At 44.5% G+C, this 15,851-nt stretch overlaps 1 protein-coding gene across 1 annotated transcript; it reads right to left on the bottom strand.

The window, feature by feature from the left end:
• Window positions 1–1,719: 1,719 nt before the first annotated feature.
• On the bottom strand, window positions 1,720–13,861 carry ero1b (endoplasmic reticulum oxidoreductase 1 beta). Its single transcript, XM_061771069.1, has 16 exons — window positions 13,410–13,861; window positions 11,488–11,607; window positions 10,185–10,268; window positions 10,049–10,090; window positions 8,557–8,639; window positions 7,757–7,830; window positions 7,535–7,655; window positions 7,243–7,293; window positions 7,096–7,106; window positions 6,817–6,843; window positions 6,292–6,384; window positions 5,954–6,200; window positions 5,813–5,882; window positions 3,549–3,635; window positions 3,285–3,418; window positions 1,720–2,313 (listed from the first exon to the last, which is right to left on the bottom strand). The coding sequence occupies exons 1-16, from the start codon at window positions 13,551–13,553 to the stop codon at window positions 2,253–2,255; spliced, it is 1,449 nt and encodes a 482-aa protein (XP_061627053.1). The 5' UTR covers window positions 13,554–13,861; the 3' UTR covers window positions 1,720–2,252.
• Window positions 13,862–15,851: the final 1,990 nt, after the last annotated feature.

Below are 15,851 nucleotides of genomic sequence, written 5' to 3' on the forward strand. Positions count from 1 at the left end.
TTCAAATATACTACAATAGGAAAACATTTATTTGTGGATACCGGAAATAAAAACGATAAAAGATGAAAAATGGGAGGAAAAAGGAAAAAAAAAAAAAAAGGTTGGGGCGTCAACACGTGAAAATTGTCGACCTCTGTCGCCGCCGAGTTGACAAAGTGCGTCACTACTACACGAATTTAGGCGTAATTCGTGTAGTAGTGTAATCCATACATACAAAGGAAGTAGGACAAATAAGCTCAGAAATTAAGTTGTGTGTAATAATGACACGGGGAAAAAGTATTAAACACGTCAGCTGGTATTTATTGAGTACTTTGTACAAAAGCCTTTGTTTGCAATGACAGCTTCAAGACTCCTTGTGTATGGAGAAACGAGTCGCATGCATTGCTCTGGTGTGATTTTGGCCCATTCCTCCACACAAGCGGTCTTCAAATCTTGAAGGTTCCGTGGGCTTCTTTTATGGACCTTGAGTTTTAGTTCTTTCCATAGATTTTCCATTGGATTCAAGTCAGGTGATTGGCTGGGCCATTCTAGCAGCTTTATTTTTTTTCTTTGAAACCATTTGAAAGTTTCCTCGGCAGTACGTTTTGTATTATTGTCCTGATGAACTGTCCACCCTCGTTTCATTTTCACCATCCTCGATTTTGTCAAGAATGTCTTGGTACATTTTCCCATTCATCCTTCCTTCAATAATCTCAGGTCTACCAGTAGCATTTGCTGAAAAGCTCCCACCGCCGAACTTGACTGTTGGTATAGTGTTTCTACGGCGATGTGCAGTGCCATTTCTCCTCCAAACGTGGTGTGCATTATGGCATCCAAACAGTTCAATTTTGCTCTCATCCGACCAGACTATATTCTCCCAGTATTTAACTGGCTTGTCCAAATGTTGCTCAGCAAACTTTAAACGAGCTTTGACATGCTTTTTTTTCCAGCAATGGGGTCTTGCGTGGTGAGCGTGCATAGAGGCCCTGGTGGCGGAGTGCATTACTCACAGTTTTCCTTGTGACCAACAGTACCTGCTAATTCCAGGTCTTTTTGAAGCTCTCCATAGGTGGCCCTTGGACAACTCTTCTGATTATTCTTTGCACTCTTCTGTCAGAAATCTGGATCGAGGCAAATTTATGGTGGTATGATTTGCTTTCTACTTCCGTATTATGGCCCCAACCGTGTTCACTGGAACATTCAGCTTCGATATGTGCCTGTAACCAATGCCATCGTTATGTTTGGCAACAATTCGTTTGCAATGGTCTTGAGACAGCTCTTTGGACTTAACCATCAAGAAATGTGTCTTGACTCACACCTTGGCAATGAGACCTTTTGATAGGCCATCAATTTGGACTGAACCAGCTGATATTCATTTGCACTGACAAGGGGCTGGATTGCCGTTTGATTATTGATAGATTTGAGGTGTTGTCTTGGCTTTCCACGCCTTTTTGCACCTCCCTGTGTTCAATACTTTTTCCCTGTGTCATTTCACATTTTTACACACAACTTAATTTCTGAGCTTCTTTGTTCTACTTTCTTTGTATGTATGGATTCCCTGGGCTGTTCCCAACATCTGGCGAAATTTTCAGGGTTATAACACCTTTGGAAATATATTTAGTGAGAAAAATGGTGACGTGTTAAATACTTATTTCAGCCGCGTGTGTGTGCGCCCGCGCGCGCATTATACAGTACTGCCCCCTTCTGGCCAACGTGAGAACAGAACAAGGAAATGAAGCATTTGATGATGATGCACAAGCTGTTTAATGCTTTACATTCTACTTCTTTGTTATTACTCTGTGTTTTTATAAAGTAAAAACATTACTGTGCTACTCCCCTCATTGAAAAAAACAATTTTGGATTGTTTTAATGTTTTCAAGCAGACAAAATGGTCACTAGGAATTATTGATCACAAAAAAAATAAATAAATAAACGTCAAGTGGATCATGTCCAAGGCAACACAAATAAAGTACATGAGGCAGCTTCAAATTCTTTGGTAGACTTTTCTTTTTTTTCTTTTCATTTCTGCCTAACAAAAAAAGAAATCTTAAAACACAACAAAATATTATTTAGAAAAATAAAAATTAGAATAATTAAATCTTCTTCTTTGCTGTGCAGAACAAGGCAACAGCGCACGCACGCACGCAGTCTCACTGTCTGCACTTCACCGTCATCAAGTGACCCAAACATGTCCCTTACATGCCTGCGCATCCACTTTGCAAACGGGCGGGTCGCTTCCTGTCCCTCCCTGTTAGCTGTCGGGCTACTTCCTGTTACCTGTTCTCCCTCAGCATCATCCGGAAGTCGTGCAGCTGATGGATGCTGGTGGACAACCTGACGCACAGAAACACAGTACAGTAGTTAAGAGAATACCTTTTACCTTTACAATACACGTCTTACTGGTAGCACTCGGCCAAGTAATTAAACTACGGGGGGGGCAGCCGTGGCCCAACGGTTAAGATCGTCGCCTGCCACCGTGGGGGACCAAGGTTCGAGACCCCGGCCGGACCATCCGCCCACATCCCCCGGCCTCACGACTGTGGTGTCCTTGAGCGAGACCAGATACCCCGAAATGCTCCCCGGGCACTTCGGCCGCCCCCTGCTCCGGTGTGTTCCGCTAACGTGTGTATGTGTTCACTGTGATGGGTCAAATGCAAGAGAAACAAATTTCGTGTGCATGCATGTTCATGACAATAAAAGGTGATTCTTCTTCTTCTTATTATATTGCCTCACCTGCCTTGACTCAGATATGAACTTAAGCGACATCCCATTCTTAATCCTTAGGGTTAAATTGATACGACATCGGTCCACCTTTTGTAGTTATAACATCTCTTGTGGAAAGGCTTTTATATATATATATATATATATATATATATATATAGAGAGAGAGAGAGAGAGAGAGAGAGAGAGAGAGAGAGAGAGAGAGAGAGAGAGAGAGAGAGAGAGAGAGAGAGAGAGAGAGAGAGAGAGAGAGAGAGAGAGAGAGAGAGAGAGAGAGAGAGAGAGAGAGAGAGAGAGAGAGAGAGAGAGAGAGAGAGAGAGAGAGAGAGAGAGAGAGAGAGAGAGAGAGAGAGAGAGAGAGAGAGAGAGAGAGAGAGAGAGAGAGAGAGACACACACACCAAAACAGTCAATTAAATCAGTTGGGCGCTACTGAAATGCAAGATATCTTACTAAAAAAGGTTACAGTTGACTTTTTACTGGTGCAAGTACGACATTGTGTGTCTCACTGGTGCCACCACTCCAACTAAGTAATATAATCTGGGCATTGTCCACGCAGTAAAGGGGTGCGGTGGGCGTGGCCTACCTTGCGAAGCCGTTGATCAAGGCGACAACATCCTGGCGGGTGAGCTGGAAGCCTTTGGAGGGAGAACGTTCCGGAAGGTTCTTGATCTGCTTCTCCGAAAACAGGATCTTCAGGGCTGTGCCCAGGCCTTGGGTCTGGGGGTGTCAACGTTATGACATCATGATTAGCACGCACTCACTAAAATACACACACACATATACACGGCAGTGTGTAGTGTCGTCGTGTAATGTGAAGTGTCGTGTTGTCGGTGGTGCCCAATGGAACCTGCAGTTTTCCCCACAGTCGACATTTGCTGCAGCCGACGCAGTCCATGATCCTGGAGATGTTCTTGAAGTGAAGACGGAATTCTTCCTGCGTGAAAAACACATTGTCGTCGTCATCATCATCATCATCATCATCGTCGTAACATGTCTGCACGTAGAGTGGGAGGAAAATGCATATGAAGCCTTTGGAATTTCTTCAATGTCTGCATTATTTGGTCACCAAATGTAGTCTGAACATCTGCTCTTGGAGAAACCGTAGCCTAGAGATTCACTTTTCAAAAAATATGAAAACATAACATTCTTTAAGTGGTATTACTTTGTGCAGACTTTTTTTCTCTCTCCTGATTTAGATGAAGATCAGACTACATTTCATGACCAATTTATGCATAAATTGAAGAAATTCCAAAGGCTTTACATACTTTCTCCCTTTAGGGTGTGGCCAATTTGAACGCACATACGCCCCAATTTATGAATGGTGCGCCTAAAAAAAAATAAGAGCCAGCCAGATGAAGAAGAAAAAAATCTCCGCGACTTTGAAAGCAGACACACAATAAACCCATCGTGGCCTCAAAACCAATCAGAGATCGTGAAGGGCGGGACCCCCTCTGATTGGCCGTGGTCGTGTGTGTGTTTGAAATACGGCCGCGAGCGTACTCCAAGCGAGGTATTTTGACAGCGGTAGCTGTACAATTACAGAAAGTTGAGCGGCATTCATGATAACTAGCAACCCTTTTTGCTCAGTGACTGTTTTTTTTTTTCCTCAATGTCTTTCTGTCTCCAAAGTGTTCTCTGCCAATCGACTGTCTCCAACTACCCGAGACAAATTCCTTGTGTGTTTTTTGGACATACTTGGCAAAATAAAGATGATTCTGACTCTAAAATAATGTATCGTTGTTCCTCTATTCATGCCAGGGAGGCATAGTGACAGACAGAACAAATGAATGGTCTTCTATGAGATGGGAGGAAGTACATACAGTCATGAATGGATCCACTTTTTTTTTTCCAAATGTAAAATATGTTCCTTGGCTCCATAAAGGTTGGAAATCACTGCTCTCGTCAGATCGTGCATTCTAACCAGTCAGGTCAAACCAGCATTACATGACAGAAAGAATGGGTGCTAACTTACTGTAATTAAATGACTTCATTGTAATGAAATGACTTCACCCACACCGAAACTTTAGAGCATGATTCGACAGAATGCCGGTACAACCGTCAGTGCTAGCACTAGCTTGCTAGACTACATAACGTTTTGTTGCCTGCTTGCGAGCCGTATGGTATTCAAAGTACGTGAACGTACCTCAAGCGAGCCTTAAACGAACGTCCTCTCCTGTCCAACACACGTTTTTCTTCATTTTGTCCTTATATTACAGTCGGCGCGATCCACTCTTGTTATAGTTCCCACGGTAACGTGTGTATCCGGTCTCATTTGAGTGCACAAGATAAAGCCCAATGATCGTAAAAAACGGGATGCGGTGGTATCGGAATACGAGATTTTATTGCAGTAGTCTGACACGGTGCAATCGCGAAAGAGCCAATTTCCGGCCATGACGTGTTACCTGTCTCAGACGTCTTGTCTGTCCCACACTGCCGACGTTTTTTTTTTTTTTTTTTTTTTTATTAAATAACTTCTTTGCCCGTCAGATATTTACAGCACTGCGTCAAAAGACACGCGACAAGGCAAAAAATAAAGTAGCTTTTAGATTCGAATATACTGTGCCCGACGGCGACGCAGAATAAATGTCTTTTGCGGAGCCGATCGATGACGTCATTGATCGGCTCGGCAAATTATGACATTAAAGCCGACGAGCCGATCAGCATAAAATGCTAATTAAGGCCGATAAAATCGGTGTAAAGTCTATTATTGTTCTACATTTCAACGCCAGTGTTCATTATTCTTGAGAATTAAGGTAATTGCTCTTAAAAGAACATATTTGAATCATTATGCTATAACATCATTATATCAGCGGCATAAAACAACAACAATATCCTTTCTGGAGACAGTTTCTGTGAAAATATATCATCCTATAAATGTGTTACGGTGACAGGCCAAGTAGGCCCATCAGATTTGGAGTGGAAATAGCCGCGGATGATGAGTTGAAAACAACCGTTGCCAGCGTCTTGGAGCAGAACATTCAGGCCTGATTCCGAGAGTCCGAACCAGCGCGCTTTAAGCATCAACGCGGTCTCAAGAAGAAAATTAAGTTGGGTGCAAAAAGTTCGCCTCGAGCCCTGCTGTATACCGGATGTTTTGTTTTGTTGTTTTACCTTCAAGCTTTTGGCTTCCTTCTCGTGTCCGGCAAACATGGACTTCTCGTCAAAGTGCATGGGGAACATTCTAGGAGGAGCACACAGGAAGTGAAGAGGCGCACGAAGAAGTGACAAAGAGGAAGTGAGAAAGCGGCTGACTGGATTTCGTGGAAGACTTGCAGGAGAAGCTCTTTGGTGTGGGCGTCGTCGCGCCCGTTTCCCGTGTACAAGTGCACCACGGCGCGCTCGAAATACGGCGCCACCTTGTAGAGCGCGCGCAGCTCAATCAGGTACAGGAAGTACAAGTTCTTCAGGCGCCGCGTGCCCTCGCCCTTCGTCTCGGCCGTGTCGAAACGCGAGCGGAACTCCTCCACGTTGGGACCCCACACCGACCTGCCCCAACCCTCTGCACGCACGTTAGCATTTAGCATCGGATGAACATGTTCAAATCTGAAGCAGTAGTGGAAGGCGCATGCACTAGCATTGGTCGTCGTTACCGTCCAGCAGGTACTGCGCGCTCAGGTGGATGTTGATGCTGCTGTGAAGGCCCGAGATGAGGCGATAGAAAACCCTCTTCTCCAGACACAGACCTTCAAACCGCCGATGTCACGCCACAACACAAAGACGACGGGGAACAAGAAAACGGTAACAGAAGGGGAAGAAGAAGAAGAAGGACGAAGAAGAAATAGAAACGGGAAGTGATAAGAAAAAGAAAAAGAATAAGAAAAAGTCAAAGAAAATGGAAAAAGACAGCAAAACAAAGAAAAGAGGAAGAAAAAGGAGAAGACAAAAAACAAGAAAAAGATGAAAAAAGAAAGAATAAAATGAGGAAAAGAAAAAAGAAATGGTGAAGAAATAGAAACAGGAAAAGACAAAAAGAAAAAAGAAGAGGAAGAAGACAAAGTAATCAGGTACAAGAATTTACAAAAAAAGGAAAAAAACTAAATGAAGGACAAGAGGACGAATCAAAAGTAAAAAAGAAGAAAATAATTCATCCATCAGTGACAAAACCTTGAGTTTACCTTCAAGCCAGTCGTAGAAGCTCTCGCCTGGAATCACATCAACGACGTCATCAGTGACATCACCAATGACGTCATCGCAACCCATCAAAGTTGTACTCACCCTCGTCACCTGAAGACAAAAAAAAGAGCGGAATTGCTTTTATGAACGAAGTTAACGGAAACGCCTTTCATCCGTTCTCGCCAGAAAAAAACTACATTGCTGTCATGTGTATTTGAAGAAGGGAAAAGATTGTACTTTATAAAAACATACAGAAATGACATCATTAAATGCAATTCAACCAATGTTGTCCCTCCGCATCATCCTTCCGGACGGATCTACTGTTCCTTGAGGCGTTCGACTCCTCTCAGCTCATCGGCGCGCCGGCGATCATAACAGTATTAGTCGTACTTGTAACGATGTTGACTCTCTTTTGTGTAGCTGTTCACTCACCTCTGCTCAGGGCCAAGGGGTTCAAAGGTCGGTACACGGACCTGGGCCTGCACACGCAACACGCACACATTGACATGTCATTGGAATGACCATTCATAGGACGTTTCATATTGACGTACGACTGACCCAATGCAAGAGTTTTTTTTTTTTTTTTTTTTGCTTTGACTTGCTAGCATTCAGCATCGGATGAACATGTTAGCATTTAGCACGAGGTCACCATGTGTGCCAGTTGCATAAGGCAGAATATAACTGGCTGTGAATGTTTGCACGTGGAAAGGGTTTGCTGACTTGAAGCAGTTCTCCTCGTAAATGCTGTTCCAGACCCTCCACGCCGAAGGGCCTTTGTATCCCGTGTAGCGTTCCGGGTTGAGCAGCAGGTCCACGTACTCTGCGTCTGGGGACGACTCATCTGGAACACGCACAAGATACACAGATACACGCAAACAAGTCAGCAATGCATGTTTTGCCCTGTGGGCGGCGCTAGACTCGAGTCAACTCAAGCGCACTGACCGTCCAGCTCGCAGAAATGATCCTGAGCGTCGTCGTGTCTCGCCCAGTCGGCAAACGCTTCTTTGCTCTGATTACTGTGCGCACACAAACAAATACAGCGGAACACACACACAATAATAAGATATAGTTGGAACCCGATGTTTAAATACATACACGCACCCCAAAGATGGTGTGCCTCTCGCACACATGGAACCCACACAGAGTGTAATACAAGTACATACATTCCACATGACGCATACACACAAGTCCCCACGTATACACACACACACACACACAACAAACAAGGTGGAACACACACAAACGCACAGTGTTTACATACATACACGACATAAAAAAGACGCAAGCCTTTTTTCTTATTGTCTGACATGAAATCAGACAACAACAAAAAATCTTTTTTTAGGTCAATTTGGATTATGAAAAAGATTTATATTTGCTCCTTCTGCCATTACTCTGGCGCTTAGCAAATACAAATACTTTTGCTAATCCTAATTAACCGAAAACAGGAAAGGTTTTGTAAAACGCAAGGCCAGGGGGGGCCAGATCTGGCCCACTGAAGCAAATCAGTTCTAAATTTAAAATGATTTTCACTTTTATGTTGTGAGCATTTTTTGTTACCAAACCTCTTTTGAAAATAAAATGATCACTAGTTCAACTATTTCCATTTCCATCAAAGCGGCCCTCTGACGAAAACCAGAAGTCCAGTGTGTTCCGCAACAAAAATGCTTCCGCTTGCAACTGTAAGAGCAATATGGCGTAACACAACGTGCGTGCGCGCGTGCGTGCGTGTGAGCGTGCGCAACCTGAGCGTGCTGTTGATGGCTCCCAGCTCTTGGGCCTGCTGACACTCGCTCATATCCGCCACACCGTTGGCCGCCTGCGAATACTGAACACGACACAACAGGTTTGACATCAACGGGGACACGTGTAGACTATTTTCATAAGTGTGAAAGTAAACAATGGAATTCCATATTCTTTGTTCTCGAGGTTGTTGTTGTTTTATTATTATTCTATTTATTTCCTTGTTCTTTTCTCACATTTGAGATGGGTTTGCATGGTGAAGACATGCATGCTGTGGGGATCTTCGCCTCTTGTCCCTGTGTTTGCTGTTCCGGAGTCTGTGGGGGGGCGGGGGTACTTTTTTCACTCCTTCCTGATCTCGGGGGTGGGGGGGAACCACTGGGGCGACCTCCTGGCGGTGTGATGGTGAATCGCCCATGTTCCGCGGGTGCCGGCTGGCGCCCGCCTGGGTCCCCCGCTCTGGCTCCTCGGGCCTTCTTCCTCCTCTTCTCTCAGTTCCTTGCGTCCCGCTGTGGTCGCCTCTTCCTCTTCCCGTGGGGGAGGTGGGTGGCCCCCTGCGGGCTGTGGGGTTCTTTTCCCTGACTGGTTTGGGGGGGTCCACCTCCCACGCTCAGGGGTGGTTAGTGGGTGCTGGCGGGAGTGTGTGGGGGCGTGGTTGGTGCTGTGGGTCTGGGCAGGGTGGCCCTCTTCGTCGGCGGTTGTCCGGCCTGATGGGCCCGACCTGCAGGAGCCACGCCTCTTAATCACTCACTGTATATATTTTTCTCACTAATCACATCTGGGCACGTACGCATATCGAAGGGTTCCTGGGGGACCGGTATGGGATTCGGGAGGATGTGCGTGTCGGATCGCCTGCCCCCCTGGATTTTAAATGCAACACACACACTCCCCATGTTTTAATGTACCACATACACCCATCTCTGGTTTGGCAGCCCTATTGGGTCCCTGCGGCCCCCACCGGGCGGCCAGTGGTCGGGGCGCCTCGGTGGGGCCGGCGGACCGCCCCGGGTCCCTCGGTGTGGAAGGTGTCCCGTCCGCCGGGTTGCTCTCGGATGGACCCCTGGGCCCGATTGCGCCCCTCGATCGAACTTCAGTTGTACAGCCGGGTTCACAACCCTGGTCCTGCATGCTTCTTCTCCTGTCCTTGTCCTGTTCTATCTTGTCCTGTCCTTCCCTCACAGGGTGTAGCGCTACAGCCCCATGCAACACTCATATTGAATATTTCATTGCTGTAGATAATGTAATGATTTACTTTGTCTTTTGTCTTTGTTTCTCTCTCCCTGCCAGAAACTTTGTTCTGTTCGACAGATCAAGTCTGATTCTCAATAAACCTCAATTACAATACCACAGCGGAAGCGGAAACTCCACTGTGACACAGTAAAACTGTTCCGGCATTAAAGGGATGCATATTTTCCATTTTGCTTGACCTAGAGCCGAAGAGGACAAAAAAAAAAAAAAAAACAGTGACGTGTGTGTGTATACAGCTGTGCACACCTTGTTGTAATTCCCAGACTTGATGCCCACAGGAATCTGACTCTGGAACAGTCAAAGATGGAGAAAAAGGAAAAGTTCAGCATCGACTATGAGCTGCTCAAAAGGTCGTATGTGATGGCAGCTGTTGACCTCTGACCTCTGGACAGGGCTCCACGTGGCAGTCTTTGATGGCACAGTGGCTGTCGTCGGGCCAGAACGGACACGCCCGCTTCAGGTTCACCTGATGAACGTGCACAGTCCGTCAACGTCTACACAAATCATTGCCACCGCGACCCGCGTGAGGAGAAGCGCTACGGAAAACGGATGGGTGCCATCTTCATTCTCCTCAAAAATACTCAGGACTTCAAACTCATGTTATATTTTTCCACATTCGATGCACTGTTGAGTGAAAAGTGTTCTCATATTTTTCTAGATGTATTTTATTTGCTTACTATGCTAATATCATGTTGGGGTTACTGTTTTAATTATAACTATTTGGAGTGTTGTTAACAAAATATGTTAAAATGTTGAACTCCTCTAGCGTCCTCAGTTTTCAGTCAGATGCTTTAAAACTTGCTATTAAAAATGTGAATAATAATTGAGATTGGATGATATGAAAAGATGAATCGTGATTTTTTTTTTTTTTTTTTTTTTTTTGCGGGATCGAACAGCCCTACAACAAACATTTAACAGGTTTGATAGTACAAGCTTAAAAGATTCAGAAAATCTCATAACACAACAAGCAGCCCGGCAGTTTCACGAACCAAAATCCAAACCAAATGAAATGTCGACTGCCTGACGTTTGGGCCTCCAAGCTGCTTGAAAGTCTTTTAAAAGTGTTGAGTGATGAAAAATGCAACAGAAGCACACGTGATCGCACAGAAACTGGAATGCTGTGGCACCAAAAGGGAGGCCAGACTTGATTTTTTTCTTATTGCTTTTTAATCTTGCTGTGTCTCCTGTCTTGCTGTGTCTCCCAAATTAGGGCTGCACACATATACAAGTTGCACATGCCATTATTGCAGTGACAACATTTTTTCAATATATTCTCCAGCCATATGTAAACTGAGTTCATATTTTGATAAAACATGGTTGGCCGGTGAGTCAAAAAGTTAATTTCGGACACTGCTGGGGAGGTTCACCAAGCTTTAAAATGCGTATAAATACAGTAGACCCGACCGGGCCAGACCACAAATAGTGAAAATCCGCAAATAATTGACGCCCATTATAATTGCATTACAATTTGATTTGTCTTTTAAAAAAAAAAAAAAAAAAGTCTCGAATAAGTAGGGATGAACCACCAATAAGCATTTTTGGGGTTGGTTCCCACCCTCACAAAAATATTCAATTAAATCCTTTTCTGGAAATGGCTGCCACTGAAAGGGCTAAGAAAAAAAAAGACGAAAGAAATGTGCGATGAGTGTCAGCAGTGCACACGAGCGGAGAGGCGCCGCCTGTACCTTGTAGTATCGGAAGTAGTCCTTCTCCGTCAGTTTCTTGATGCGCGGGTAGATTTTGAAGTTGTTGAAGACATCGATGCTCTCCACATCACAGAAGCAGTCGTCCAGCACGCCCGTCAGCTGAAGCACAGTGATTACATCATAATGAGGTTCGTCGGGCGATGATGACATCACAACTCTGCAGCTTTGACCACCGCAACTCCGCTGACGAGTGTCCCCCGACATAAGAGTTTTTAGACTTCCAAGCCGTTGCTTGTTTAAGTTTATTTTCTTTTACTTTGCGTCGCGAGCCCCCCCCCCAAAAAAAAGTAGTAATTCAAGTCCGCCCAGTCAAGACTGCCCAGTCATGTGGGAAAGGAGAGCCACATTCGCAGATGCACTTTCAGCCGTAATTGGACGGGACAAACGCCACAAAAACACAAAATGAAAACACTCACAAGGAGCATTGGAAAGACCAAAACGTCCAACCGGAGCTGGAGTTGGAGAATCTATTCATCGGCAACTAATCCGTTATCAAATTATTCAACAACGATCAGGATTATCGATGAATCAGTTCGAGATCTTGTTTAATTTAAAATTGTCCAAATCCTCAAAATTTCAGCCTCTCGAGAGTAAATATTCTCCGCTTTCTGTCATCCTACATGAAAGCAGATGGATTCTCTTTTGTTTAGTAGGGCTGAAACTAACTATTATTTTCTTAATAATCTGTAGATTTTTTTTTAATCAATCAAACAAAATAAATCACATAAAAACATTTAATTTATATTCCTTTTGTTCAAAAACAGGAGATTATTTCAATTTGTCAGTGCAGACAGCGTGCAAACAAAAATTTATGATGATTCAGTTCCCGGTTCGGTCAGTAACATCAGTCAGAAAATCGGCACAAATGTTGAGGATTGTTCTCCAAAGTAAAAGCATCTGTTTGCAAATGTCTTATTTTTTGGGGGGGGGGAGGAACAATCAACATTTGTGCCGATTTTCTGACAGCTGTTAGGACCAAACCTGGAACTGAATCATCATCAATTTATCTTTGGGCATTTTCTGCACTGTGAACAAATAATTGACAGATTATTTGATTATTAAAACAATAGTTAGTTGACCGCAAATGTTAAATCACTGGACATCAAGTCACAGAGGACGTGTTTACATGTCACATTTGTGAACATTGTACCATATGTTACGCAAATGAAGACGACAGAGCAACATGGTAACACACACACAAAAAAAAAAAACACACACAAAACAAAACAAAACACGCGTCAAGTGTACTTGACAACATGATGACTATGTTTAACACAAGCAGCAACAAGTGACGGAGGAAGCGTGATATGTCCTATTCCAAATGCACGTTATGGCAGCTGTGAGTCGCCATGACATGACTATAACATATGCAAATATCAAATATGCTAATGAGATAGCAACTCTGACCTGCCGCGAGTGCACGAAAGCGCCGAGCGTGACAAAAAGCAGGAAGACGCAAACGGCTCGTAACATCTTCAACTTTCTGACTCTTCGTCTTGTATGTGTGCGTGTGCGTGTGGTCTGGAGTGTACTTGTCACTCCACTTCCTGAAGCCCCCCCCCCTCCTTCCGGCCTCCTCAGCCAATCACGTTACACCACGCTGGTCCACTTCGTCAGCTTGTCTATACACGTTGACGTCATATATGTACACAAATACAAGTAAAAAGTATCATCTCGGTCGGTGACGCTAAGACAAATGACGAATTTAACGTAATTCATCTTAAATGGCAAAAACATCGCTGTTCTTACGCGTAATCTTGTAGGGATGTGTAATTATCATAATTAGAAATACAGGATGGCTCCCTGCTAAAAAGCATTGCACAATTGGGAAAGTCTTAAATGGTCCATTTAGGAGAGAAAACGGGAGTTTAAAGTGGTTAAAAAACAAACAAGTGATTTACGTGGCAAAAGCAGCTCTGCTCCTGCTGCTGCTGCGCTCTCGCCTGCGCTTCGTGCTTGTTGAGCTGAAACCAAGCTAAAGCGAGATTCCCCAACAAGACGGCCAGCAGAAGAACGCCGAACGCCTCCAAAGTCGCTCTCCACATGCCTCGACCACAAAAAATATCAATATATTAAAAAATCCAGGCGAATGCGGCGGCTGCTTGGAGTTCGGTCCGCTGCGCTCGGTTAGCTTCCGCAGGCTAAAAGATGCTAACACACGCGAGCGGGTCCGTTCGGCTTAGAAGGCCGAAGTCTACGCACCCTGACGCGGATACTTGGAACAATGAGCCCCTTGTCTGAACCGCTGTTATCGTGCAAAAGTAAAGAGACCTTGGACAATTTTCGGCTTTCCGCGTTCGAGCCAAATAGAAAGAAAATCTACTTCCGGTTTGAGGTCGCAACATAAAATGACGTCACGTCAGAAACCCGGACAACAGTTTTGCGTACGGTGGCCGACGCCGGTCAGAACAATTGCAAACGCCACAAAACAAGCTCTCCAACACACTAACAGTGACAAATCAGACATAAACATATCAATGGACCACAAACACTAACCATATTACCTATAATTTCGCATAAACATTGACGACTACCTCCCCTCACATCCGTAACCTTGGCATAATCTTGGACAACTACTTTCATTTGAACAGGAAATAAAGCGCATATTCTCCAAAACAGCCTTCTTTCACCTTGGAAACATCGCCCACCTTCACTCATCACTCTCACCATCAGCATCAGCTGATGAAACGCTCATCCACGCCTGGACTATTGCAACAATCTCCTCTCGGGATTATTGTCAAAAGCGCTCAAAACATCCCAGCGCATTCAAAACTCTGCTGCCCACCTGCCAGTGGCGGTTGCTGATCGGCACACATAGGGGGTGCCAAGCCCAGTGTTCAGCCACCCCCCCAGAACCGCCACTGCAACCAGATCGCTGCCGTCCTCCGCAAACTCCACTGGCTCCCCGTCGCCCAGAGATTCATCTTCCAACTCCCGCTCACGACCAACGGCCCTTTTCGGTGGCCGCCCCTACTCTGTGAGATGCGCTGTCTGAAATCATCTCAGATGCCTTCTTACAGCAATGACTCGTCCAGGAGGCCACAAAGGAACTCTGGATAGCTTGTACAGAACTGCAGGCCTCCCTTACCTCACTTAAGGTCAGAGTTCATGACACAACAATAAGGAAGAGACCGCCAACCGACATAGAATTGAACGCACGTGTTGGAGTAGCCGACCCATCCCTGTCCAAGCACACGTTTAAATATGCAAATCATATTTAAATGAACCCTGCACCTGAGATCCCGATCTCTGCATGATCAGAAAAAAAGGAAAATGAGCAAGGTAATGAAGAAAAAGAATTTTTCTCAATGCGAAGTTGCTCAATGAAGTGGCGGTCCGCAAGAAAGAAATCCTCTTGGGCGTGTGCGGCTGTCAATGCCGTGGAGTCGGAATAGCGCGCACACGCTGAACTAAAAAAAGAAGTGGTCAGACATTAAGGTGGACGTGAAGCGGAGGACGGCTGCCCACCGCCAAAGTGGGCCCAAAACGGGCAGAGGAACCTCACCCGATTGAGGAGCGAGTCGCTGCGATCATGATAAGGTAAATGCCATGCATTTTGTGAACTCACGACAAGTGTGCTCACACAGTAACCGACACTCAGCCCTGTGAAATCAAGGTTCATGCGAGAATGTTGCATGTATGCTATTTGGAATAAATCTTTGGAATTCAAAGAGAAGCATGTCAGAATCATCTTTATTTTACCAAGTATGTCAAAAAACAAGTATGTCAGCATATTAAAGAGGATATCATAAACTTTGACTCGTGTTTGATTACTCAATTTATTATTTTAATACACAGGAAAGGACACACATACTGGAAAAAAGCCCTTTCAATTGACTTAATTTGAATACCACCGACAAAGCTTAAACAATTAGTGTCCTCAGTTCCCAAACGTTTCTTGAATGTTGTTCAAAGAAAAGGTGATGTAACACCGTGGTAAATATGACCCTGGCCCAGCTTTTTTGCAGCCATCAAATTCGAAGTTCATGATTATTTGCTAAAAACAATCAAGTTGAGCAGTTTGAACAATAAATATCTTGTCTTTGTAGTGTATTCAATGAAATATAGGTCGAACATGATTTGCAAATCGTTGTATTGTTTTTATTTATGTTAAACACAACACCTCAACTTCATTGGAATTGGGGTTGTAGAAACGCTTGATTTCAGTTGTTGCTGCTGAGGATGGCCCAAGCAGTTCTTAGGTTTAGGGGGCCATTACCTTTTCACACAGTGTTAGGTAACTGAATAGTTTCATTTATTTTCTCAGTTCACTTGGGTGATATTTGTCTGATATTTACTTTTATTTGATGATCTTAAACATGAACGTGGGAAAACTATGCAAA

This window comes from Phyllopteryx taeniolatus, chromosome 4 (assembly GCF_024500385.1).
Source record: "Phyllopteryx taeniolatus isolate TA_2022b chromosome 4, UOR_Ptae_1.2, whole genome shotgun sequence".
In the NCBI taxonomy this organism is placed as follows: Eukaryota; Metazoa; Chordata; class Actinopteri; order Syngnathiformes; family Syngnathidae; genus Phyllopteryx; species Phyllopteryx taeniolatus.

What these genes read in the sequence shown, in the direction of transcription:
- ero1b (XM_061771069.1), bottom strand. Translation starts at nt 13,553, where the DNA reads ATGTGGAGAGCGACTTTGGAGGCGTTCGGCGTTCTTCTGCTGGCCGTC. An exon ending in ACTACTTCCGATACTACAAG is followed by an intron (nt 10,269 to 11,487) that starts GTACAGGCGGCG and finishes CACGTTCATCAG; the next exon opens with GTGAACCTGAAGCGGGCGTG. An exon ending in GCCATCAACAGCACGCTCAG is followed by an intron (nt 7,831 to 8,556) that starts GTTGCGCACGCT and finishes GTGTGCGCACAG; the next exon opens with TAATCAGAGCAAAGAAGCGT.